Source organism: Sminthopsis crassicaudata, chromosome 4, assembly GCF_048593235.1.
Source record: "Sminthopsis crassicaudata isolate SCR6 chromosome 4, ASM4859323v1, whole genome shotgun sequence".
NCBI classification, from domain to species: Eukaryota; Metazoa; Chordata; class Mammalia; order Dasyuromorphia; family Dasyuridae; genus Sminthopsis; species Sminthopsis crassicaudata.
The window spans coordinates 476,027,206-476,053,630 of NC_133620.1; the positions used below are offsets into that span (position 1 = coordinate 476,027,206).

The window sequence follows — 26,425 nt, forward strand, 5'->3', positions numbered from 1 at the left end:
GCTCTTAACCTACACAACCCACGAGGCCTTCCACAAGGTCAGGACGCCGAGGACGAGACCCCGCGGAGGAGAGGAGGCCCGGGCGCCGCCGCTGCCGCCTACCGCTTCTCGAGGGCCTCTGGACGTCACAGGTGACGCTCCCTCCGAGTCGGCCCCTCGGTGTCATCCCAGGGAGGAGCCACACCCTCTGCGCTCACGGCCGCCACTTCAGCCGGCTCAGCAGCTGCCGGGAGGCTTTGCGATACCAAGAAACCACAGGCTCGTTTCATATGCTCTTTATTTCCCGGTCTTTGCCACAGAATTCAGCCAAGCAGAATGCTGAAGGACAAACTACCCCGAACTGGGAAAACGACTCCAACGAACCAACCAAACAAGAGGCAAAAAGAGGACAACGGAGGGAAACCGAGGCATCGATAGCGCGAGAAAAGTGGAAACCTTTTTAAAAAATCACACCGGAGACTGCTAGTGGAAAGCCCCGCCCTGGAACAGCGCGTCGCCCCTTCTCGCCTTCAAAGAGCTAGAAAACGATTCCTATCATTCTCCAAGTGACGATTCCTGCCTATCTCTATTTTCAAATGTCAGGGACTACAGGATCGTGACCCTAAGATAATGGATTAAACTCACTTCAAAAGGAAACCGTTTAATGTGTAAAAGAAATGTTAGGGGGAAAACAGACCAACAGACAGTATAAAGTACGGGAAAAACAAAAACAAAACAAAACAAAACACGGTGTTTGGCAGCAGTCGCGAAGGCTGCTGCTGCTACTGCACTCTGCGCTGGAACCGTTCCGAAGGGCGCGTCCCAAAAAGGACTAAGTAGCCACGGAGAAGAGGGCATTAAAAACAATCGACCCGTCGAGGGATCAATCAGGTGGCAGGTCTCTGTGACCCTCCAGTCTTCCCGGCGGGGGCCTCCGAGCAGAGCAAGGTCTCGGGGCCCAGCTGGAGCTCAGCTCGAGGGCCCTCCAAGAGAATGTCACAGATGGGTACGTTTGCACACAGTGGGTCAGAGCCATAAAGTGCATTTGCCTCGCCTGAGGCAGAGAAGGATCTCACCACCAGTGATGGCGATCCACTGGCCAAGAGAAGTTTCGGGGCTTGGGTCTGTCTGTCTGTGCTGCTGGCCAACTCCCCCCGCTTTCCCCCCCCTGCAGAAAAAGCCATCCCACTGTCTGGCGGAACGGACCGATGGTTTCTGTCCCCAGCTGGCCCCGGGTGGATGTCGCCAGTGTGGGCGGCCCCTGCCCCTGCTCGCCTGCTCGGCCCTCACTCACAAGTCCCTTCTCTCCCTCCCTCCCACTCAGCCTACCCCTGAAGCCCAGGGGTCAGTCAGGCGGTGGGTCACAGCTGGCCTCTCACAGAGCCCCCCGGGTGCTATCTGAAAACGCCCACGTTGATGGAGAGCCCAGCTTCGGGGCGGTGAGCCTTCTCGTGCACGTGCGGGTTGGCCTCGAGGTCGCTGCTCTGCAGCTGGACAGCCTGTCGCCTGGGAGCAGAGTGGAAAATGCCAGGTGTGCCCCCCGCCCACGTGGCTGCTCCCCGGGACCACCAGCGTCTGGGAAGCAGCCCCCGCCGCAGCCCCCCCAACTCCCCGACCATTCTGTGAGAAAGCAGGTGTTGAGGGGCTTGTGAGCTTCACTGAGCCTCGTGACGGCCAGCCCTCGGGGACGTGGCAAGAATTCTCACACACACTTAACCATCCTCTCAAGTGAACGTCCACCCTGCCACCACGCCAGCACTCGCGCACGGGACACACCTGCTCCCAGGACCGGCACGCCGCACGGGGCGGCTCGGACACCAGGCCCCCGGGGCTTTCCCAGCATGGCCCCAGCTGCCAGGAAGAGCTGTTACCTCCTTCTTTTTCCCACAAAGAGCTTGGTCTGATTCTCTTTGCCAATGTCGTCTCTCGGCGTGCTGAAGTCTTTGTTGTCGTCCACCAGCAGATTCTGTGGGTCAGACAAGGAACGGTCACTGGGGCCGGGCTGGAGGAAGAGGGCGTCACCCACAAGGAATGACAACGGGGGCGCCCGCGAGGTTTCAGCCACGGCCAGCCCTCCGTGACCCCTCGGGGGCTTTTCTCCACTGAGACCCTGGCCACTGGCCACCTCCTTCCAAGGCTGGATTTGAACTTGGAGGGCCTGGCGCTCTGGGCGCTGAGGGCCCCACGTAGACCTGAGAGAACGTGACAAAAAGGAGGGGCGCTCCTAACAGCTTCCGGCCCCGAAGGCCCTCAGACGCTCTGCTCCTTTTTGTCCTGCGCGTTCCAGGCTCCGGGAGACAAAGGGAGGGCAGCATCCCAGACAGAGAGACGAGGCGCCCCCGGGCTCCTCAGCCCCTTCCTCCTTTTAAACACCACCATGAGCTGCCCACTGAAAATAAAAAGGGGGGATGGGATGAAATGCCCCTCTGCCCTCCCTGTAAGCATTTACCTTCACCCCAATAATGTCTCCATCCTTCAGGTAATAAGGTGCTATCTGCAAGTTCTCCTGCTTCTTCTTCTTTTTCCTCTTGGAAACCTGCTGGTCCTGTTAATGAGGAAAAGCGACTGAAGTGCCAGGGAGGACCCCCCCTCCCAGCCCTCTGCCCGGCCGCGCCACCGCCCAGGTGTTACCCAGCTGGAGATGGGCATCCACTCAAACTTCTCCGGGAAGTACTTGGCGATCTCGATGCTGTCCATGGGGAGGCAGTACTGGGCGGCCACGGCCTGGCGCAGGGAGGACGCGGTGCACTCGTTCACAATGTCCCAGACAAAGTCCACCGTGGGGTAGTAGGCCCTCTCCCCGGGGATGCCCATCTGCGTCCTCAGCAACATGTCCTTGGGGCTGCGAGAGCAAAGAAACCGAGTCACGGCTCACGCCAGCTCCAGAGAGACTGACGGGGCAGCCGAGATGGGCACTGACGGGTGACCGGGGGGGGCCCAGCCACGCGGGGATTGCCACACTGAGGCCTTCCCCGCCTCTGTTTTCTGCTAAATGGGGGCAACCAACCACTCTGTCCCCGGGTGGCAGCCCAGTCAGAAATGATCTCTAAGTGCATTTTAAAGCACCATGAGGTTGCGGGAAGCCTCCTCCAGGAGGGGCCTGACTAGTCTCTGGGGGCCTGACTCGGGCCTCCGGGGCCATGCTGGGGTCTGTCCTCGGCCCCGGGGCTCTCCGTGGGCCGGCACACATGGCTCTGACTTCCGGCCTCAGGCTGGCTTCCATTCCCGCTTTGATGGAGGATGGCTGGACAGTCCGCACCCAGCTCATCACTGCCCGGCCCGTCTCGGGGCCATCGGCGTCTGCCAGCTCCAGGGCGCCCAGCCCGCGGCCGCCAGGTCGCCAACCTGATCCCTCACTTGAGCTACAGACACGGAGGGGGCTGGGGCTTCGGTGCTCCCTTCTCATCCTCTGCCACACGTGCTCCTCGGTGTTCCCCGGGACCCCCCTGAGCACGCCAGGCAAGGAGGCCTGTGCTTCCAAGTCAGAGCACGGAGGCCCGAGTTTTCCCCGGCCACTGGCCAGCTGGCTGTCCTTGGTTCCTTAGGACGTGGCGTCCTCCCCGGGAGGCAGTGCGCGTCACTATGTGGGAGTGCGTCTACAGCGGCTGGCGTGCCGTGGGCGCACGCGTGGGTAAAGGGCTGGGATCCTTGTGGGCTCTTCTACTTAATCTCGCCACTTGCACATAGACACTTTTCCCCACTCATCTCTAAGAGTCTGAGGTGCAGGTTTTGCTCCCTCGCTCCCTCCCCGCTCTGACCCCAGTATCCAGGCGCAACCATCCCCGCCGCGGTCGTGAAAGAAAACTCGGGCCGAGGGAGAGAAAGCGAAAGAGAAAGGCAGCTTGCTCAAGGCAGTGGCGCTCTTACCCCAGGTTCTCTGCTTTCTGGAGGGGCTCCACACAGATCTGAGTTCTGCCTCCCACTTTATAATCCCTGGTGGAAAAAGAGAGAGGGAGGGAGGGGAGGTGGGAGGGAGAGAAAAGTGAGAGAGGGAAGGGGGGGAGGGAGATCACATGACTCACTAAGACCACTTCCGTTTTTCACGCTGTTGACTTAAAACACGTAAAAGCCGCCATCCCCCACGGGCCCCCAAGCACTTCCCACCGGGCCTCAGACGGGCGCGCGGCGTGGCGAGCCCAGCTGTCCAACACGGGACTCACAAAACGCCACGAGCCGCGCCGGGCTCCCTCCTAAGAGTTGCCTGACTGATTTATCTCGCCATCAATCCATCTCACAATCCAGCTCTGCAGTGTTGCAACAGACTGAAGGTGGAGCGTTCAACTAGAAACCTACTTGAGTTGTTGCTGGTTGTTTCGTAAAAGCCTGCCTGGACGCTTACTTTCCATGGTCCAGGCTCTGAGAAAGTCGGCAGACGGAAAGCTGAACTCCAGGAAGGACGGCAGCATCATGGCCTGCAGGAGGAGACAACATGGGCCCCGAGGCGTCACAAGGGCCCTCTCCGCAGAGCGCGTACCAAGGCCGGTGGCCGCACGGGGGAGGCGCTCCGGGGGACTTCAGTACGGTGGCCTGAGTGTCCCCCCATCCCCCCACTTTTTGCGATCTCCATCCACTGCTCCCACTGCCGTTTCTGAGACTGGTTTCTGGGGGCTCCAAGCGAGTCGCCCCCGCCCGTTCCCGAGCTTCGCCAGCCATGCCCCGGGCTGCCGAGGGGCCACTACCTCCCCGGGGCCCAGCTCCCCCGTCCGTCCGCCGCACGCGGGGATTTCACAAATGGTCGGGCTCTTTCAAGCTACAGGAATGGGACGAGGGCAAACTTCTTCTGGGAGGAAGCGGCCCCGGCCTGGCCACGGCTTCCCTGTCCTAGCGCCAGACTTGCAGGCAGCAGGCCCGCTCCCGAGGACATCTGGCCCTTCCATGAACCGTGCTTGCTTCTCGAGACGCGGGGCTCCTCCGGCTGCCCAGTCTGGCTCCTGACTGAAGGGACTCAACTACCGCCGGCCCTCTGGCCGAGGACGCCCAGTCTGCTCAACCCCTCAATTCCCCAAGAGAAGCAGCCAGGGCTGAGACGGCTGGAGCCATTTGTCTGAAATAGAGCTGGGGCTTCGGAGGACTGCAGACGCACCCCTGGCAATGAAGTGACCAAGAAGCTACCCCGGGCCTGGCTCGGCCGGGCCCTCCGGGAGCAAGAACACAGTGACCCCCTAACGAGGTGGCCAGCCAGGGAAGACCGCCAAGGAGTCTCACACCTCACAGGGGCTGCCCCAGGAGCAGGGACACACTGGGGGCAAAGGGCGGGCAGGGCAGAGGCCCAGATCTGAGCTTAACGCAAGGAGAGACTTCCTGCGAACCACTGTAAGGGCAGAGCTCTGAGGAAAGGCTGGATGGCCACGGACTCACGGAGGAGCTGGGCATGAATGGCTACCATAGGCCCTTGAGAAACACAAGAACCATGGGTCAGAAAGGAGAGGGGAGGGCTTCCAAATGCCCTACAGAGAACACTGGGATCTGCTGCCGATGTCCAGCAAGGGCCTTGGATGGAAGGGCCCCGGGAGGCGAGCTGAAGGAACCGCACGGCAGGAAAACGCCTGCTCGCAGCACATCTTGGGGTCAAGGTCGGGAAGGGCCAGATGCCACGGCACCTCGGAAACACGCCGAGCAAGAAGCCTGACCTGAGTCTTGAGATCCGCCACAGAAGCTTCTTCAGAGATCTCAACGTCCCCCATGAAAGTAAACGGAATCTCCGGCTGGACCACGATCGGAATATCTCCGTGCAGATCTGGACACAAAAAAACGACAGCTCACGGGCAGCCGCGGCGTTTTGGGCCGCGTTTCCCACCAATGGCAGGAGGGGAGTCTTGACTTCTTCGTCCCATTCACATTAACCGAAAGGGAAAACAGCTGCCCGTGGAGGAGAGCTTCCCCAAGGAAAAGGAGGCGACACACTGACGCCGAAGTGCTTCCAAAGCGGGCAAAGGAGGTTCCCCGCTCAGGAGACACTGCCTCCCGGCCCACATCACCTTTGCCATCCATCTTCCCCCAAGGCTGTGCCCTGGCCCTGCGCACCCCCCCCACACACGCTGCCTTCTCTACCGGCCTCCTTGTCTGTCCCCTGAAAACCACCTGAGAAGACCAGCAAGGGCTCAAAGGTTTGCTTTTTAAGCCCACCCGACCGCTTCCGGCCCCATCTTGATCACTGCCCAGCTCATGGGACTTTGAGCAAGCATGCTGCCTAAGGCGGCCCCCGCCAAGGTGGCCCCGGAGACCCCGGCCAAAAGGGAGAACTGCAGGAAGCGGGGGGCCGAGTCTCAGGTAGTGACGGCTAAGGACGGCGAAGGGGAACCCTCTCGTCTTCCTGTTTGGCTCCAGAAAGTGGAAACTGAGCTAACAGGCAGAGTCAGAAAGGGCTAGGACGGTGCCCTCCCCAACCCAAGCGCCTGAAAGCCTGCGAGAGCACCGCAAGGCTTCAGAGGGCCAGGGGCCCCCTTCCTGGACAAGAGCCAGAACACGACACTGGTCGGCCCCCCGCCGTCTCAGTCTCGTAAATGGCACCAATGACCCATCTTGGAACCGCGCTTCGAGGCTGGCCCCCAGTGGGAAGGCACTTTGGGAACATCTTCCTATAAACATCACCTATTATTCCTACGCACCTGGAGCCCCTGCCCACCCCCAGCCAAAGTGTGGGTCCTAAATGACAGGCCTCCAAGTATGGCTCATTCACCTTTGGTGAAATGGTCTTCCCGCTCCCCTTGGGGAGACTTACCCCCTCCTTCGGGAATGGTTCTCAAAGCCTCCACCTGGTGAGTGATGTGGTTCACTTGGTTCTGGGGATTCTCCTGCCAGCCAGAGGGAGCTGATGGCCGGTACCACCAGACAGGCACTTTTAGAAAGCCCTGCAGAGTGAGACCCATTTCCGAACTATTACAGGGGAAGCGAGCACCGATGAGATCGGGCACCGAGGCCGGGGCCGCGCCAGGGTCCTCCCAGCGCTCCCCAAGCCCTCCGGGACGCTCTGCTGCGCAGGGATTCCTGATTCGATTGAATGTGGGAGGGAGCAAGGGAAGGAGTGAGTGAAGGAGTGAGCGAAGCAATGAGAGAATGAAGGAATCAGTGAGTGAAGGAATAAATGAAGGACTGAATGAGTGAGGAATGAGTGAATGAGGGAGCAAGGGAAGGAGCAGGAGAGGGACGGAATGAGTGAGTGAAGCAATGAGAGAATGAAGGAATCAGTGAGTGAAGGAATAAATGAAGGACTGAATGAGTGAGGAATGAGTGAATGAGGGAGCAAGGGAAGGAACAGGAGAGGAATGGAATGAGTGAGTGAAGCAATGAGTGAATGAAGGAATGAATCGGTGAGTGAAGGAATAAATGAAGGACTGAATGAGTGAGGAATGAGTGAACGAGGGAGCAAGGGAAGGAGCAGGAGAGGGACGGAATGAGTGAGTGAAGCAATGAGTGAATGAAGGAATCAGTCAGTGAGTGAAGGAATAAATGAAAGACTGAATGAGTGAGGAATGAGTGAACGAGTGGAATGAACGGAATGAGTGAGTGAAGCAATGAGTGAATGAACCAGGGAGTGAAGGAATAAGTGAAGGAATGAATGATGAGGAATGAGTGAAGAAGGATGGGAATCAGTGTTTTCAGATTGATCCCCTTACCTTGGGGGGGAGCTTTCCTTCAGACAAGATCAGAGTGTCTCCACTGGTGATCATGAGCTCACTCAGGGAAGCGTTCTAGGGTAGAGAAGATCCGGGTTAGCTGTTTGGATTCCTGACACCATTCAGTTAAACTAAGCAACATTCAGTTACCCAGGGGAGACGGGGGGAGGGGTCAGAACTGTGCCCCAGGAAGCGAGGGATGGAAAAATCTCAGAGGGGCCCTGCCCTCAAGGAGCTTACACTCTAGTTAAGGAGACAAGACCCCCAGATGTGAGAGCGGCATGCAACGAGGAGCCACACGCCGTCGGGCAGGGCTGCGAAGGGGAAGGGGAGCCCGGGAGGCTGCAAACAAGAGATCGGAGGGGCTGCAGGTGGGGCTGAAAGTGGGGGTCCCGGCCAGAGAGAAGGCTGAGGTGAGGGAAGACGAGTAAAGACAAGGAGTGGTCCATTTGGAGGATCACTAGGGCAGAGAACCCCCGCTGAGGGCCTGGAGGACGACTCATCAGGAAGCTGGAGGAGTCTGGGATTTCAGAAGCCAAGTACGAGAGTTTATAAGCCAGCTACCAATAAGACCTTTGCAAATGGAGTTTAAAGAAGATTCCTCTGTTGTCCAGAGAATGGGTTCGCTACAGGGGCAGCTCGAGGCAGCGACGACAGACCGCAGTGAGCTGGGTGGGTGAGACAATGGGGCTGGCGATGAGGAGCAAAGGAGGAGGGTCTTGCTAGGAGGAAGATTTTATAGGAAAAAAGGAAAAGGAAATGATGGAAGGCAGGCTCATGTGGGGGAGGAAAAAAGAAGAGTCAAAAGTGACTGAAACGGTTAGGCCGGAGCCTCGTGCCTCTGGTAGAAATTGCAAAGGCAGGAAAGGGGGATGGGTGTCAGGCTGATTTTTCATTTGTGGCAAAGCGGGGACAGATAGGTCCAGTTTTCCATAGTCTGAGCTTTAGGTGACAGCTAGACATTTGGGTCAAAAGGTCGAAGGAGAAGACAGGACAGGAGGGAGACACGGGTCACCAACGTGCAGGGGACGCCCAAGGCCGGGATAAAGGAGCTCTACACTATGGCTGCGGGGTCCTGGCCGAGCAGCCTTAGAACAAGGTCTCTCTGCTACTCTAGGGAACAGGGGCCAAGAGCTCTGCGCTCTCCTCAGGCAAAGCCCGAGCAAGCTGCTTGAGCACTGGCTATTTCTCTCTCGAAAGGTCGCCTTCAGCGGACTGGACTAGCAGGATGAGCAAAACAGAAGAAGGGACAGGGAAAGGCAGGGGAGAATGGAAACCCTCTGACGTCTGCCATTTCAAAGCCTCGGTATGAATAGAACTGTAGACTTCAGGGCCTTAAAATGGGCCGGATGGCATAGAGAATTAGCTTCAATTGAGTCATTTCTTGAGGTGCCCCAAGGAGTTTAAGGAGACCCAAGTATCCAGAGTGATCGGCTAGAGGATGCTCATCGTGCTCCAGGATGGAGGATTTGGGCTTCAGACAATGACAGTGCATTCGTTCCGCCAGCTCATCCATGACCACATGAGATAATCTGGAAAGCACTTACCACAGTGCCTGGCACACAGGAGGAGCCTAATAAACGCCTGTTCCCTTGCCCCCCACCTCCATCAAAGGCCCAAGGGTCTTCTGCCTCCTGCTACCCGCCTTTTTTGGTCTGTGGCTGCCACCTCTGCCTACAAAATACCAAACCCTGCTCTCCATGGCTAAAGGAAGACTGAGAGGGCCTAAAGGATGGACTAGGGCCTAACTGAGCTTCTCACTGATGCCATTACAAGCTCTACGGAACTCCCTAGACCACGCACTTTCTAGATTTCGTGAAAGTTCCCCTCTTCTTAAGGATCTCTAAAACCACGGCCCCCCAAATCTCTAAGTCAGAAGGAGCCACGGAGGTCAGTTTGGTAAATGTAACACACTACAGAAGTCACTTTGTTTGCTTAGCGTCATTAACTCCAAAATAGAATTTTACAGATGAGAACATGGGCTGGAAGACACCACGGGCCATCGGCCGGTCAGGGAGCGACAGAGCCACGAGGACAACTCCGACCTGCTAAAGACCACCCCCAACGCCCCTGCTCATGGGGAGGGCAAGTGTGAACTTGTATCAGGGAATACAAGATAGAGTGAACCATTCAGGGAAATAAAAATTAGGAAAAAGGCTTACTTCCTCACTTAAAGGCTCTCCAGCTTCAAAGCACCAATCCATTTTTCGCAAATGCCATGAGTCACCTATGATGAAATAAAAATCTGGATGAAGGAATTCTCAAGACTCATACGTCCCAAGGATGCTTGTCAAGAGGCAACATTTGTCTGGATCACAAGCAGCGCCCACAGGGTGACGTGTGAGGGAGGAGGGGCCGATGGACGTGCCCGCCCTTGGCAAGCACAGCGCCTCTCCTCCACCATGAGCGAGCGGGCGCAAGCATCCCCTGCGTCACCCCCCTCCCAAGGGAGTTTCAGGCCTGCGACCAAATGTGCTGCTGCATGCTGTAAAAGGGGATGAATTTCGAAGCGAATAAACAGAAATAATGAAGGTCTACAAAATCACTGGGGCAAGAAAGAAGGTGGAACAAAAAGGCAGGAAAGGGGGCGACGTGGCCGAGACTGGGCCGGTCCGAGAGTCTCAGCCAACTGCCAGGAGAAGCTTCGGTCGCCACTGGGAACTCCGAGGAACCTGCTCCTGACAATCAAAGGCAGTAAGCTCGAAAAGGGGGAGAGTCCTCTGAAGTGGAAGGCAAAGTTGGGGCGTGACCACTGATTGAGATGGCCTAAGCACAGGCCTTGGATCTGGGCTCGTGGCCAGGGGAGAAATCTCTGTCCCAAGAACCAAGAACAGCGTACGTATCCGTGGCCAGTGGGGGAGGAAGAGAAAAACCTCCACCCACCAAAGAAAGGTGCGGGTCTAAGGCTGGGAGAAGTCGCCAATCAGAAGGGAAATGGGGACTTCCAGGAAACAAGACCAAGAAAAGAGCCCTGACCAAAACCACCAATAGCAAAGGAGGGAAGCGAAAAGACTGCACAGCAAGATATGGAGAGCGGGGGCCCAAGGCCGCCTCCGGCCAGAACTGGACACATCTCGTGGAGAAGGTCCAGGGCTCGGAGGGAATGCGAAACCACAAGCATCAATCCCTGCCCTCGCGGAGCTTACATTCTACAGTCCGAACCTGCCTTCCGGATCGAGCCTCCCCCACGTAGTGGCCGTAGCAACGGACACTCCCTGAGGGGCAGTAAAAGATGTCCCAGAGACTTACCTTACGGGCCGGCTGTGAAAAACAAAGATCGTATCTGCGAGGCAGCGGGGAGATGGAGGCTATAAGGGTCACAGAGCAGTCACCCGACTCAAGTCTTACGCCCACCAGAGTTGCCCGGTGAGATCCTAAAGCAAGGTCTGCTCACGTTACCCTCCCTCTCGCCTTAGGGGAGACTACAGACTCCCGTGACGGGTATTTAAAGCCCTTCACCATTGGCTCCGCTCCAAGCCAGAACAATAATATTCCAGAGGCGCTAAGGAGGGGAGTTAGTGTGCTCACAGAAATAGAGTGAATAGACTATACTGGATTCATGGTGAATATAAACGTGACCGGGGTAAGTGGGGGCGCACCAGTAGCCGAGGGTCAGCTTCGGCCTTTATCAGGAAGTTTCATGCAGACATAATGGAGCACATAGGCTGGAATACAAAGTACGTCCAGGGAAGGACTGTGTGCTAAGCCTGCCTCTGGATCCTCAGCATCTGGGACACAACGTGTGCCAAAGAAGTGAACGGAAGCCTGGGGAGGAGACCATGACCAAAAGTCCTACCTACAAGACCTGCAAGAGAGCGCAAAAGAGGGAAAAGGAGCCGCACGTGCACAAGTGTTTGTGGCAGCCTTTTTGTGGTGGCAAGAAACTGGAAACGGAGTGGATGCCCATCAATTGGAAAATGGCTGGGTAAATTGTGGTATATAAATGTGATGGAATATTATTGCTCTGTAAGAAATGACCAGCAGGAGGATTTCAGAGAGGCCTGGAGAGACTTACATCAACTGATGCTGAGTGAAACGAGCAGGACCAGAAGATCACTGTACACAATAACAGCAAGAATGTGCGATGATAACTACAGAGGACTGGTTTTTCTCAGTGGTTCTGGCACTCCCTATAGACTTTGGATGAAAAAGGCCATCCACATCCAGAGGGAGAACTATGGAAACTAACGAGAAATCAACACGTGCTATGTTCTCTTTTTTTCTCTCTTTCTTGTGTTTTTTAATTTCTTTCATGATTTTCCCCTTTTGTTCTGATTTCTCTCTCCCAACAGGATTCAAAAGGAAATATGTAAAAACTGAATATACACGTATAATCCCCCCAAACTGTTGTTTTCACATGTAACTGGGGGGAGGAAAGAGTCTAATATCAAAAGCCAAGAAACTCAAGCAGGTGCACAAGGACTTCAGGGATGAAGAGAGATCTTTATAGGCTTGAAGGGCGGCTGGAAGGAACCGAAGGTAAAGCCCCAAGATAAGTGGTGGATTTGCAAAGGCGTCAGGCAGGCCCGCCCAAAGAATGAAGAAACTTACAGCTAGGAGAGGAGCCCTGCTGAGGGAGGACGGCACCGTGAGGATCCATGTGACTCCACGCTGCTTTCAGCATCCACTCGCCTGAATCTGCAAAGACGTCTCCAAAATGACCAAGCAGGCCCTCAGCTAAGGGGGAAACTGCCCCAGAGCCCCCGGGGCTCAGGCACCGGCCAGTCACCAGGCCAGGCTTCTGCCACTGAGACGGACCCAAAAAGGCTCAGAGAATGGGATTTAAAGAGCACACTTTCATCTCTCTGAGGGACTGGAGAGAGGCTTCAGATGTACCAAGGCCGGTGATCTTGCCTTTAATTCTGAAGAAGATGGCGCAGAGAAGCCAGGAAGCTGCTCGAGCTCTCCCAGTTTCCCTTGAAAACTACATTTAGCCAAACATCTGAACGGAGTCTGACGGACTGAAACCTCCCTCCAGCTCAAGACAGAGTCTTTACGGAAGGACTTCAGGAAGGTCAGTCTCACGGGGTAGGGGCGCTCAGCCCAGCTCAGGCAGACCCTGGGAAAGCCGGTGAGAGAGTCTTAAGCACAGCAGATCAGCATCGGAGCCCTCGGTCCTGGCTCAGGAGCAGAGCAGTGGGGCAGCTTCCAGTCCCACCTTAGAAGGCCAGTTCTGGGAAACCAGGCTCTTCCTGGAAAGTGGCCAAGGTACCCATCCCCCGTTGTGAGCAGACCGCCCAACACCAGGGACCCTGTGCTCCCAGCCAGGGCTCCGAGATGCGCGGGAAGAATCTTCACATTAGAACGCTACCACGGCAACGGGCCAGACCCAAACACCAACTCAGTCAAGGACAGAATGTCCACAGAGGAAATCTCAAAGAGTGACATAAATTGTTCTCAAGCCCAAAGAGGCTCCTGGGAAGTGCTCACAGAAGACTTTAGGAGGCAAATAAGGGAAGCAGAAGAAAAACTAAGAAAAGAAACGAGAGGTGTGCAAGCGAGAGTCAATGGCTTGGAAAAGGAAGGCAATCCCTTCAGAAATACAACTGGCCAAATGCAAGAAAATCCCCTGCAGGGAAAAACACCTTCAAAAGTAGGAGGAGCCAATGGAAAGAGACACACAAAGGCGAAACTGAAGAAAACCACACACTCATAACGAGGCTGAGGTGAAAGGAAACTAATGACTGTGGGACGGCAAGAACCGAGCAAGTGGAAAAGGACATTCTGGGCCCGGTACGATTAAAGGGATTAAAGGCTTCTGAGCGTTCAGACGCTGGGGGTTCAGCACCAAGTGCCCCACGCCAGCCTGGCCCGGCTCCCTCAAGGCTCGCTTCGTTCTCTCGGAACAGGCTTCTGGGAGACCAGAAGAGCAGACACAAAATTCCTGGGAGGGGGGAGGGGGCCAGGGCCGAATCCACACCCCAAGCACCAGATGGGGGAACGCTGCTGGAAGTGATAGGAGAAGCAAGAGAACCCCGAAAAGAGCAGGAGGCCCTGAATCTGCACAGAGGAGCCCAGGAGGAAGAGGAGGAGTGCGGGGGCCACTGAACTCTGCCCTCGCGGGACACTCTCCACAGGACTGCCACAGAGGAGGCCCCATTGGTCGCTTCATAGCAGCTGCCACAGGAAGGGGAATTAAGTGGGTTATGCTTGACTTCCCCCCCCCCCCAAGCTGGGGTTAAGTGACTTGCCCAGGGTCACACAGCCAGGAAGTGTTAAGTGTCTGAGACCAGATTTGAACTCGGGTCCTCCTGAATGCAAGGCTAGTGCTCTATCTACTGCGCCCCCTAGCTGCTCCTATGCTTGACTTCTAAGGACAAAACTGTGAGCCCTGGACCGCCCCTCGAGGACAGAACTCAAGAACTAGACCTGAAGGTCACCCAGAGGGCGCTGGCACTGGGCGGGGGGGTGTAAGCAGGATGAAACATATAATCAATGAGGAGCTTTGAAGAACAAGAGTCAAGGAGGTCATCGGAGACTGTACAACAGGAAGAAAAGATGAGCTGCTCACAGCAGGCCACCCACAATCCCCCAGAGGTGAAGGCTACACACTGGGTGGGTGCCGGGGCAAGATGCAGCCAAGTGACCCCCTGACGCGCAGCCACGGGTGACAGGGACACCTCCAAGATGCGATCCCCAGGTCGCCCCCAGCCTGCCCTCAGACCAGAACTGCTCTTCCCACTTCCTCGCTGCGTAGGACTGGCATCAGGAGGGCCCAGCCCCCTCCTCCCCAAATACCCTCTGTCTCCCAGGTGCCTCTGAGCAGCCTTTGGTCTTCAAGGACCCAAACAAGAGGTAGCCCCAGTGCCCGCCAAGAGTGCGGCAAACAGGGCCCAAATCCCAGAGGTTTGTCAAGGGGGAATGAGAGAGCAAAAGGTCGTGCCCCATGGTGCGTGCCATCCCACAGTCACTGACCTTGCAGACCGGCTTTCTCCAGCATCCCCTTCAAACACTGAAAAAAGACACAGAACAGTAACGCTCCTGGTTAGTCGGCTCCGTTGGGGACGGGCCCATCTCCCCGCAGGTACAAAGCCAATGCCCAGGAGCCCCGGCCGACATCCTCGGGCCTCCCTCTCTCCCTCCTTGCCTCCCACCTTGGGCCTCTGCCCCAGACAACTCCCGTTGGGCAAAGGTCTCCCGGGCAGGGCTGCGGCCACTTACTTCTCTCACAGAGATTGTCGACTCCACGATGATCTCCATCATGAGGCCGGTCTCAAAGTCAGAGCCCACGGTGAAAAACAGGAACAGCTGGAAAAGGCCGACAAGCCCAGCTGAGGGAGGCACCAGGCCCTGCCAGACCTCCTCCATACCCACCCCCAGGGAGCGCTCCATTCCGACGGCCCCGGCTCCTTCTCTCACCTGTCACCGCCACCCCCCGCCATCCCTGAACAAGCCCTGCGGGTTATCCAGGCACCCTGGGATCCCAAGACAGTTCCGGTGGTTTGGGCCACCCCCTACCGGAGCTGACCCAGACAGGGCGACACTAGACGCAGTCACGACTTGGTCCACTTTGAGCTTAGACTACCAACGTTCCCCAGGAGAGATGGAGGGAGACCCACTCCCAGAAAGCCCAAGGGGTCCACAGGCCGGGGGAGCCTCCCTGCCACCTAGCCCCCCCCACACACACTCGCACACTCACTCAGCACACCCATACACCACCCCCCGGGCAATGCCCCATGATGGTCTGAGGAAGCCTCCAGAAGTGTTACCTGTGAGGAAGTTGGAGCTTTGCCCCGACAGAGTCCCAGCAGACTGCCCATCTCCATCTCTGCTTCGGCCACGGTGTAATGCTCGGGCACTGTCGAGAACACGGAGGGACTCCGTGAGCGGGACCAGCCCAACCACGGGCCCCGCTCAGGACTCCCGAGTCCAAGCTAGCCCCAAGAGCCGGCCGGAGTCTGGGAGCTCCTCGAGGATGCTCCGCCACCGGGGCGGGTAGTGCTGGGCAGAGTCCTCTGAATGGCCGCCTTGGCTGCCCAAAGAACGGTCTCCCTCTTGACTGATAACCAAACGCTCTAGAACGCAGCCGTCTGATGTTTAGGAAGGAGCTGCTCAGGCTGAGACTCTGGGCTCCAGCCGGGCCCGCCTCCAGGATGATGACCTCAGGCAGGAGGGAGGGTAAGGACAGTTGGAAGACTCGAGGGGTGGGGACATGGGGGGAAGGGCCACGCCTCCTGTGTCCTCCTGTCATGAGCAGGAGAACCAGACTGGTCTGGGCCTTGAGCTATCAGGAAGTGGAATGGCTTGCCCGTGCTTGGGAGCCCCCCAACCCAGCAAGCAGAGGCAGGGGGCACCTTTGTCCAGAACAGTCTCAATGGAGCCGGACTAAAGAGGCAACTTCCTTCCCCTCCGATGGGAGTCTGGGGGTCTAGAGCAAGTGCAGTCACAGAAAAAAGTGGGGGGAGGGAGCCAGAAAGGCTCGGAAGCTACAGAAAGAAATAAGTGACCCTGTGTGTGGGGGCAGGCAGGTGTGCATGGGAGGGTCTACACGAGTATGTACACAGGAAGGCCTACACCAGTTTCCGGCTCTTTAAAAAGGGGCCGGACTTCACAGCCCAGAGACTCTTGACCAAACCAGTCTCCAACCACCCAAGTGTCCACACCTCCAACCCTCTATGCGGGCGGGGCAATCGAGAAGCACCTACCTGGAAAAAGAAGCTGCCCGTTCCTGTCGATCAGCCTCAAGCAGCTGTTATGAACTGGAAAGCAGGAAAGGGCAGGTCAGAGGGCTGGCCCAGGCGGCCACACCGAGGACCAGAGAGCCCCTCGGGACAGGGCCTGAAGACCCCAGACTGCCCCCGAGGGTTCCTTTTGTCCACACCCTCGGAGACTCCAATCATTTACTTAAAGCTCGAGCCTCCTTTTCCCAGACCACCCCCAGGTCTTCGCCTGCTCCACCAGACAGTTCCATTTTACTTTCCTCTCCTGCATCAGTCAGAGCCCACGCTCCTTCCTGAAACATCCACACCCCAAAACGCCACCTACCCAGCTCCTCCTGCAGGCCCAGCTCCTTGATGGCCTTGATTCTGATGTCCAACAGCGTCTGAGACAGAAAAAACCAGTGATGGCTGACCGGTCACCACCAGGAGCCCGGCACTAAAGGACACTCGGATCCTTGGCTACGGGCCCCACGGCCACTAGGAGGGAAGAAGCAGCGCCCGTGGAGAAAGGGCCCGGCCATGGCCGTCGGCCCAGCTCTGCAATTCCTGGCAGCTACCACAGCGATCCCACCTCAGGGAGCTCACTTCTGGAAAGTCAGGATTCTCCAAACCTAATCTTCCACCCCTAGGCCAGCACTCAAACTCCGAGCCCACTAAGAAGCTCCGGGGACAGAACACTAATAAAAAAATTGTTCCAAGTTTTTTATGACTGCAAACAAGAGGAAACAGACTTCTAACTGGGGAATTCAAAAAACTAAATTTAACTGGGGGGGGAGAGAGAAGATTCACAGCAGCTCCCGCTGGGACTCTGTTTTACTAATGGGCTCATACAAATAAGTCCCCGCTCATGGGAAGAACTCTGATAAAACAAGCTATAGAGGGGTTCGCTATTCTGCACAAATTCTGGTCAAATCAAAGATTTTCTGAGAATTTTTTCCTCCAAGGATTGATTTCACAAGGATTTGGGGGGACAAGTGTCGGAGTTAATCCGAAAAGAAAAACCAAACAATCCACTTCATGTAGCCTTACAAATGGATTTGCTCTCAATATGTCTCAAAGTCTGAGTTGACTTTTCCCCCCAAAATCCAAGAAATCATGAGGAAAGGACTCCTTTAAAGTCACAAACTCAGTTAATATCAGATGAATGAAAAACTAAGAGTTTAAAAACTCTGGTTTTAGATTCTGAAAATTAGGGGACAAATATTTGGGGGAGAATTCTAAGAAATAATTCGGGGATACAATTTGGTTTGCCTTATAAGACGGGCTGAATCTGGCCAAAGAGGCAGCCCATGCTCAAAGATGAGGTTCTCTCCCCCCTCAACCATTCGCTGGGCAGCCCAGCCCTGTCACTGTCTAAAATGGGGAGACGGGCTCTAGCCCCAAACTCCTTTGCACTCACTGTTTCAATTGTCGCAGAAACTTTCACTTGCTCCTCCTCAGAATCTGCTTGGCACAGATTTTTAACCTGCATCCAATTGAAGTTGCTCAGAGAATTCATCCGTCTGCCTCCGGCCATCACCAAGCTGCAGGCAAGGAGAGAGACTCGAAGTGATGCTCTCATTTTCACCGTGACCCCGAACATCAAGACTGGCTCTGGGATGACCGGCATCTCTCAAACTCTACACATGGAACTTTAAAAGTCCTAATAGAAATGAGCTCAGCACCTTCCCCCGGGCATCAGCTTCAGTCAAAAGGAAGCGAGATTACTTGTCCTTTCCAAAGGGAAACAAGCATCCCCACAGAGAGGGTGTCTTCATGCTTCCATGGCTCAGAGACCCTGGCTGTCTCCCACGGGAGCTCCGTGGAGACCCTCCCAGGTGTGCCCACAGCCTCCATCCTCCCATCTTTCTCTACCTCACATCTACACGGCACCTTTTTATGTTCAATGCCCTGTGAAATGACATCTCTCTTTGTCTATAAACCAAAATCCTGTCTGCCTGTTGGAAAGAAATCAGACTCCTTTAGTTGCTGCCCAACATGCCCACGCATGCCCCCTATCTGCCAGCTCTTCCTCAAGCTGTGTCCTGCAGCCCTTTCATAGTCAAACTTTTGGGAAGAGCCATCTCCTCTCACCACTCCATCCCGTCTCCTCCTTTCACTCACTTCTCCATCTCTGACAGTGTCACTGAACTTAAACTACAAAATACCAATGGAAATAGGCCCTTTCTTCTCTACCCTCATCCTGCTCCTTAGGGCCTGACCCTGTTGACCCCCCCATTCAGAAAGGCTCTCTAGTGGCTCTTCTGGCCCAGGCCCTGTCTGCTTCAGCATCAGGTGATCACCCATGTCCGACCTCACGAGTGGGTGGCCCCCAAGGCTACCATCAAAAGGAAAAGCATCAGAAAGTAGGCGATCACTAAAGAACTACGGAGGAAGAAAATGCATTCAAAACTCCAGAGCACCAGCAGATAAATCCACAGGACAGGGAGGTGACCACTGGGGGTCCCCAGACCACTGCAACTTTCTCTCAATCACTACAGACTCAACCTTGGTGGCACAGAGGACAATAAGGTCCTCTCAAGAGAACCTCAAGAGAGGTCTTCAAGCTGTGGCCTCAAGAGAATTCAAACTACAGTCAGGTGCTTTCAAATAGCTCAAGAGAAAAATCTGAATCTCAAGACACTCCAAGGGAACAGTGGCAAAACTTTTTTGTGCTTTAATGCAGAAATCTTGAGCCCAGCCTGGGAATGAGACAATGTCAGAACTAATGGGGAATGTGGTTACCCTGAAGGGCAGGACCCTCTGGAAGAAAAGAAGCAAAGAGGGGCCATGTTCTCTCTGCACAAGACAAAGTGAGGGACTTGGGCTACAGAGGAATGACAAATTCATGATCTTTCAGAAGAACATGACAAGTCAAAAGCCTCAATATCATAAGAAATAAGGTCCTCAGGAAAATATCCTGAACACAGAAAGCAAAGCACTAACCCAAGGAATACACAGGTGGCCTCCAGGTGAAAAATCCTGAGCTGCAACTCTAAAGCACAGAGGGGTTAAATGCACTGATTCCAAGAGTGAACAATAAAGTCTACAAGAGGTTGGGAGAAAGCCTTTTAAATATAATGGAAAACAGAATTCTGTAACACAAAACTCTTCTCTACCTGCCAGAAACTATAGAAATGAACAGAACATATTCACAAAAGAACAAAAGGGGTTCAGGTCACAAGGCAAACTGATCGTACCAACTTGTAACATCAGCACCAATCAGAAACACTGCAGCATTTCTATGTATAAAAAAACCAGATGGAAGCAGTTATATCTGCAATCACTCAAACAACAGAAACACAAAAAGGACCAAGAAATACAACCAAGAAAACATAAGCAAGGAAATGATTTAATCCACTTAAAGAGACTATTAAATGGAAATGAGGAAAATATAGAATTGAACAAATTATTGGAAAAACCAGAGCCAGAAGACTCTTAAACGAGACTGCAAAGGAAGAGGGAAGCTGGGTGATGAAGCGTTTTGAAGACCAAACAGAGTTTTTTGTATTTCATCCTGGAGGCCATATGGAATCAATGGAGTTTACTGAGTAGGGGGACTTGTACTTTAGGAAAATCATTTTTGGTGGCTGGAGGATGGACTGAAATGGGAAGAGCCTTGAGGTAGATAATTCCCCCCACACACACATCCTCCCACATCATCAGCTACTCTAATAGCCCAGATGTGAGGCAATAAGGGCCTGTACTAGAAGGGGGACAGTGTCACAAGGCAGAAGAGGGTGGTATATTTCAGAAATGCTGTAGAGGTGAAATCTATCAAAGATGCTCAGAAGTGAAACAGAGGAGAAATATTAGAGGTGAAATCAACAAGAGTTGCAGAAGTGGAATCCAGAAATGTTACAGAGGCAAAACTGATGAGATGTTACAGAGGCAAAATCAATAAATATTGCAGAGGTGAAATCAACAAGAAAAGTTGCAGAGGTAAAACTGACAAGAGATGGTACAGTGGCAAAATCAACAAATGTTGCAGAGGTGGAATCAATAAGAAATGTTGGAGAGGGGAAATCAACAGGAAATGTTGGAGAGGTGAAACAAATGTTACAGAGGTGAAATCAACAAGATATCTTGCAGAGGTGGAATCAATAAGAAATATTAGAGGTGAAACCAATATGAGATGTTAGAGAGGTGACATCTGCAAGAAATGATGTTGCAGAGGCGAAACTGAGGAGATGTTAATAGAAGCGAAATCAACAAGAAATGTTACAGAGGTGACATCTCCAAGAAATGTAGAGGTGAAAGCAATAAGAAATGTTGCAGAGATGAAAGCAACAAGAAATGTTGCAGAGATGGAATGAACAAGAAATGTTGCAGAGATGGAATGAACAAGAAATGTTACAGAGAGGAAACTGAGGAGATGTTATAGAGGCAAAATCAGTAAGAAATGTTGCAGAGGTGGAATCAATAAGAAATGTTAGAGAGGAAACATGTTACAGAGGCAAAATCAATAAGAAATGTTGCAAAGGTGAAATCAAGAAATGTTACAGAGAGGAAACTGAGATGTTACAGAGGCAAAATCAATAAGAAATGTTGCAAAGGTGAAATCAACAAGAAATGTTATAGAGAGGAAACTCAGATGTTAGAGAGGCAAAATCAATAAAAAATGTTGCAGAGGTGGAATCAACAAGAAATGTTATAGAGAGGAAACTCAGATGTTAGAGAGGCAAAATCAATAAAAAATGTTGCAGAGGTGGAATCAACAAGAAATGTTACAGAGAGGAAACTGAGAAAACATTACAGAGGCAAAATCAGTAAGAAATGTTGCAGAGGTGGAATCAACAAGAAATGTTACAGAGAGGAAACTGAGATGTTACAGAGGCAAAATCAATAAAAAATGTTGCAGAGGTGGAATCAACAAGAAATGTTACAGAGGCCAAATCAATAAGAAACGTTGCAAAGGTGAAATCAACAATAAATGTCACAGAGGTAGAATCAACAAGAAATATTATAGAGAGGAAACTGAGATGTTACAGAGACAAAATCAGTAAGAATTGTTGCAGAGGTGGAATCAACAAGAAATGTTAGGAGAGGAAACTGAGGAAATTGTTAAAGAGGCAAAATCAAAAAGAAATGTTGCAAAGGTGAAATCAACAAGAAATGTTGCAAAGATGAAACTGACAAGAGATGTTATAGAAGCGAAAACAAGAAATGTTACAGAGGTGACATCTGCAAGAAATGTAGAGGTAAAATCAAGAAATGTTGCAGAGAGGAAACTGAGGAGATGTTACAGAGGAGAAACTGACACCATATTGGATATAGGAAGTGAGAGTGAGGAGTCCAGGATGACTCCTAACCTGGGAGCTTGAGGGCCTAGGAGAATGGGGATGTCCTCTACAATAAGAGGGAAGAGAAGACAGGGGGCAGAATTCAGGAGAGACGATCCAGTTTTATTTTTCACACATTGAGTTGAAGACGTCTCCTAGGCATCCAGTCTGCCATGTCTGAAGGACAGCTAGAGATGCAAGACTGAGGGTCACTGCAAAGTCTGAGACAGGACAGAGATGATCATGAAATCCATAGGAGATGAGGAGATGTCCCCAATGAGGGAGCAGGGAGGGAGTCATAGGGGTTGAAGGGCATGATCTGGAGGAAGAGCCAGTCAAGGAGGCAGAAGGAGCTATCAGAGAGGGAGGAGGAGAACCAGGAGAGACTCATTACTCAAAAACTTAAGAGAATGAATGACCTGCAGTATCCCAAGCTGCCGAGAGGCCAAGGAGAATGAGGCTCAAGAAAAGGACACTGGACTTGGCTAAGTGATCACCGGTCAATCCGGAGATTGATTGTATGATGGTGTCAGAAGTCAGACTGTAAGGGTTTAAAAGGTTAAGAGAACAAAAGAATAAAAAGTGATGGCAGCAAAGGGTGATATCGGAGGATTGCCTAGCACAAGTGAGGGTGCAGTTGAGCTTAAATAACATCAATCTGTAGTGGAACCACCCAGAACAGTTATATGATTTTCCCCATCTTCTTTCAGGAGCAGACCTGCGGGTGCAAAGATGAGGAATGATGGAAGTAATCCAAGGCTGAGGTTTGAGTGGGCATAGACAGTGATATGAGGAGAGGATTAAGGATTCAAGAGAAAAGGATGGGGTAGAGTTAAATTAGTTCATCAAGAAGTCAAGATGGGGGGAAGAGAAAAAGAGTGGCAAGTGCAGGGAAGATGGGTTGGAGAAAAATCAAAGGAGCAAAGAATTGGAGGTCACAGTGAGGATGATGAGGGAGTGGTGAAAAGTCAATGAATTACGGTCAAATAAGGGGACCTGGGAATTCTCAAACATGTACACTACCTGGGGATGACAAGATCAAGGACATGACCATCTTTGTGTGTGGCTGGGGATGGGTGGAGACTGAGCTCGTCAGAAATAAGTAAACTGAAGAACTGAGTCAGTAGAGAGTTTGAAAGAGAATCAATACTGCCTGAGAATAAGGCTAAGAGTTGAGGAAGAGATAAAAATTGCAAGTCAGATACTGAACTCATTAAGGAAGGGAATGACTTGGATGGGAGGGTGAGAGGGGCATGTAGACAACAGCCACCAAGATTTTCAATGGGTGGTAGAGATGAGAAACATGAACTTTAAAGAAGAGAAGTAACAAAAGAGATGAGAAGACACCTCCCCCAAATCCTAAAATCCCAGGTGTGGAATACTTTGTGTTTTCATATTTTACTAGTATACTAGTATATTAATCAGTTTTGCTGATTTTTTTTCTCTTCCTCTTTTTCTTTTAAAAAAGTTCCCGTTCTATGGGATGACTCTGGGAAATAGAAGGCAGGATTCGGGGAAATTTAGGTGGTGTAAATACAAAAGATCATAAAAGACTATTAGAGTGATCAACGTCTTTAAAACATCTTCAGAAATTCTGATCAGACAATACTTGTCTTTAAACAAAGCATTTCCATTTGAAGTCCCTACAGTTAATGTTTATTGTTTATAAATGGTCTAAAAACAGTGATTTTTCATATCAATGTGGAAGTAGAATGTAAAGTACAGGACCGAGGGCCAACCCTGAGGCCATCTTTGCTTTATGGATGACTGCAGCCACAATGGTTGTGTATGATCACAACCTTGAATCCCTTCTGTCAGACAGCAAAATGCCAAAGACAAAAAAAGTATGTCTGCTACAGTTCTCCCTCAAAAGCCACATTAATGGCAGTCCCGAAGTGCCTTGAGTCCACTGGACTAAAGCTTCTGAGAAATAACAGCCATTTCACAGAGCCTAATGTTAGAAAACTTAAGTCTCATTCAGGAAAGAGCACGCCCCGCGTTTACATGTTCTTGTTCTACCCCAGGAGACTAGAAGGACATCACAGACTCAAAAGGACTAGCACAAGGTTGGGGAGGAACGCTGCCACAGGGCACTGCTAACCCAGGAAACACTGCAAGTTCCTCACCCAAGTTTCCATTTATTCTACGATTGGTTTCTGTGGGTTTCCATCTCCAATCTGTAAGGAAAAACCAGATCTGTTATTCCAGAGTTTTGAGTTCATTACCTTTGGTCACAGCTGTTGGAGTTTAATATCCACACGGAGCTGCCATCTTGAAGGCCGTGGTCTTTGAATGTCTGGTCCAGGTTCTCCTTGGGAATGACTGTCCAGTTCTCTAACTCAAGAACCCGAGAGCCTGTAATGTTTACCAGGACGAGGCCAACAGGGAACGCCAAGATTGTGAATATGGTGCTCACTTTAGCATTCGAGGGAAACACTTGGCGTCTTTCTATAAACGCCTGCCCCTTTTCTCCAATATTGTTATTTGTGAGTTGAAGAATATTCAAAAGGATGGGAACGGAGTCATCACCGGTTGGAATCCTGACCCCACCAACCTGCGAAGCGATGTAAAGATGGAGGGCAGTCAGAGCCTAACTGGTCAAAATCAAGTCAAATACAATCAAAATTTGGGAGCACGATAATAGTCTCCAATAATTCCCAAGCAAGGAAACCATTACTCATTTGTCCCGGGGATAACAGCAGGTCAACAGATCATGCCTTAGAAACCTCTCTCACATCAACCCTTTCCTTTTCATCCTCCTCTGGCCCCCTCTGTGAAGATGAAGGCAAGGATCCCTTCCTCCCTGGCCTCCAGACAGCCAATCTCTCCCCTTCAATTGATCCTGGACCTCCCTGGTGATGGAGTATTCTTCCTAGAATGCGCCCTGCTCCCACGTCACGTCCCCGCCCAGCTTTCAAAGCCTCCCCCCTTTCCTGCCGGACTGAGCCCAAGCTCATTCACAAAGGACTCGGCTCTTCTCGACTATTTTCCAACCTTCGTCTGTGACGTCCCCTCTAGCAGGCCCAGGCTTCTGGGCCCTCTGCTCTGGAGAGACTTTGGTGAGACCATGGCCTCGGCCTGAATGTGCTCAATTCCCTGATACCCAAACCCGTCCCGTGGGTGAGGGCCCAGGTTCAGTCCCACTCCTGCTAAGAGGTTTTGCTCCATCACTGGCCTTAACGCAGACACTAATTACACGCCCTTTCTGCCTGGGCCAGTCCCTCAGCGCTGGATGACCTGCCCCGGGGAGGGCGTGGCTTCTCCCTAATGAGGTTAGTCTCCTACTCCTCTGGGGGCCCTCACGGAGCCTGATACAGCGCTAGGAACAAGGCAGGTGCTCCAGAAAGCCCCGATGAAGGAACTGGCATTTCAAGCTTAACAAATGAAAGGCCGTCACCCCAAAACAGCATTTTGCAGTCAAATCATTTTCACTTCCCGGCTGTGACGAGTTACTGAGAACCGCGGCCCTCCATGCCATAGAGCGGTCTGACCGCCAAGGCTGCTCATGGCTTTTCCTGATCTCCTCGCTTCTCCCCCATCTTGCCTCATCACAATTCTTGACACCGTTAGCAGCTTATCTTATTGCAATTACATTAAAACTGTAAAATCGTAAGAAAGTTCCTGAAGTATTTTTTACCTCCATCCCATTCCACACAAAGATGTCTTCCCCATCGGTCATTTCAATTTCATGCAATGTCAGTTCATCTCCTACAAAGATGGGATCACCAGTGAACCACTCGCCACCATGAGGGAAAACAAAATCCGCCTCCTCTACGCACTCGACCCCTCTGCAGAGCATTTGTGCCCTCCCTTTTGACATGGGGGGCCCACTGTAAGAACCTGCTTTACTTCTCAAAAAGGAGCGGGGGGCAGCTAGGTGGCGCAGTGGATAGAGCACCAGCCCCGAATTCAGGAGGACCCGAGTTCAAATCTGGTCTACACTTAACACTTCCTAGCTGTGTGACCCTGGGCAAGTCACTTAACCCCAGGCTCAAAAAAAAAAAAAAAAAAGCCCCACCCAGTCTCAGAGCAAGTGTATCCAAGCTGGCTGCTGAGCGTTCCCAGGGCAGCAGGAGGCGTCTAGGAACACAAGGCCAAGACGCCCGCCCTCAACCGAGACAGGAGCAGCTGGGCCGCTTCTGTGAACCCCCACCAGTGCCAGGAGGCAGATTTATGGCAGGGCTCAAGGAGAGGAGATGGATCAGAAAAACAAAGCGTATGAAGGAAGGGCAGCGGGGAGCTCTGCAGACCCGAGCTCGTGCCCAGCTGCAGGAGGGAAGATTCCGGGGCACCTCTCCCCCAGAAGCAGCAGGAAAAGGAAGCACGTACAGAGGACTCTACGACCCGCTCTCAAGTCTAGCACCAGGTGAGGGCTGGAAGGGGCCACAGAGGAGGGTGCTGGGCGAGATCTTCCTCACCCAAAGGGGGCATTTGCCACATGACCAATCCAAACTACTGCTCATGCAATGGGAAGGCAGGAATTAAGCCTCCACTCTCCTATGCCACTGAACAGAGTGGCAGGGAGGGCAGCCAGAGAGTCGGGGGACAAGGGCTGCCCCGGAGAAGAGGGTGGGCCCTCTGGCCTTGCAGGCCCCAGGCCGTGGGTCCCTCTGCCGTGCTAAGGCAGCCCCTTCAGTCACCCTACACACTTTCTCGGGGAGGCCTGGCTCCAGCTAAGGGGTGGGGGCAACCGGGGGGAGGCTGCCAGCCCAGCTCCCGGGGGCCCCGTGTGTCCTGTGTCACCGCGGCTGGCCAAGAACAAGGCACCTACCTTCGAAGGCGTGGCAAACATGGAGTCCCGCAGGCACAAGCTTGGCAAGGCTGAGCACCAGATCCCCTTCCCAGAATTCCAGGAGCTGGAGATGAAGGAAGGGAGAGCTAGCTGCACAAGGTGAGGGGCCAGACACAA

The 26,425-nt window shown here is 53.0% G+C and overlaps 1 protein-coding gene across 3 annotated transcripts in view; it reads right to left on the reverse strand.

Annotated features, from left to right (window-relative positions):
* Positions 1-624: 624 nt before the first annotated feature.
* Positions 625-26,425, reverse strand: part of USP40 (ubiquitin specific peptidase 40) — a 42,996-nt gene continuing 17,195 nt past the window's right edge. For all 3 annotated transcript variants that reach the window (XM_074264450.1, XM_074264448.1, XM_074264449.1), the window contains exons 14-32: positions 26,288-26,372; positions 25,154-25,224; positions 23,742-24,070; positions 17,655-17,778; positions 16,581-16,638; positions 16,241-16,294; positions 15,305-15,393; positions 14,757-14,843; positions 14,511-14,547; positions 9,758-9,822; positions 7,596-7,670; positions 6,701-6,830; positions 5,610-5,716; positions 4,273-4,391; positions 3,847-3,912; positions 2,611-2,821; positions 2,429-2,524; positions 1,851-1,945; positions 625-1,485 (exon numbers count right to left, since the gene is read on the reverse strand). In XM_074264450.1, the coding sequence (XP_074120551.1) occupies positions 1,374-1,485; positions 1,851-1,945; positions 2,429-2,524; positions 2,611-2,821; positions 3,847-3,912; positions 4,273-4,391; positions 5,610-5,716; positions 6,701-6,830; positions 7,596-7,670; positions 9,758-9,822; positions 14,511-14,547; positions 14,757-14,843; positions 15,305-15,393; positions 16,241-16,294; positions 16,581-16,638; positions 17,655-17,778; positions 23,742-24,070; positions 25,154-25,224; positions 26,288-26,372 (2,010 nt within the window). In that variant the 3' untranslated portion in view covers positions 625-1,373. The remainder of the gene's footprint in view (positions 1,486-1,850; positions 1,946-2,428; positions 2,525-2,610; positions 2,822-3,846; positions 3,913-4,272; positions 4,392-5,609; positions 5,717-6,700; positions 6,831-7,595; positions 7,671-9,757; positions 9,823-14,510; positions 14,548-14,756; positions 14,844-15,304; positions 15,394-16,240; positions 16,295-16,580; positions 16,639-17,654; positions 17,779-23,741; positions 24,071-25,153; positions 25,225-26,287; positions 26,373-26,425) is intronic.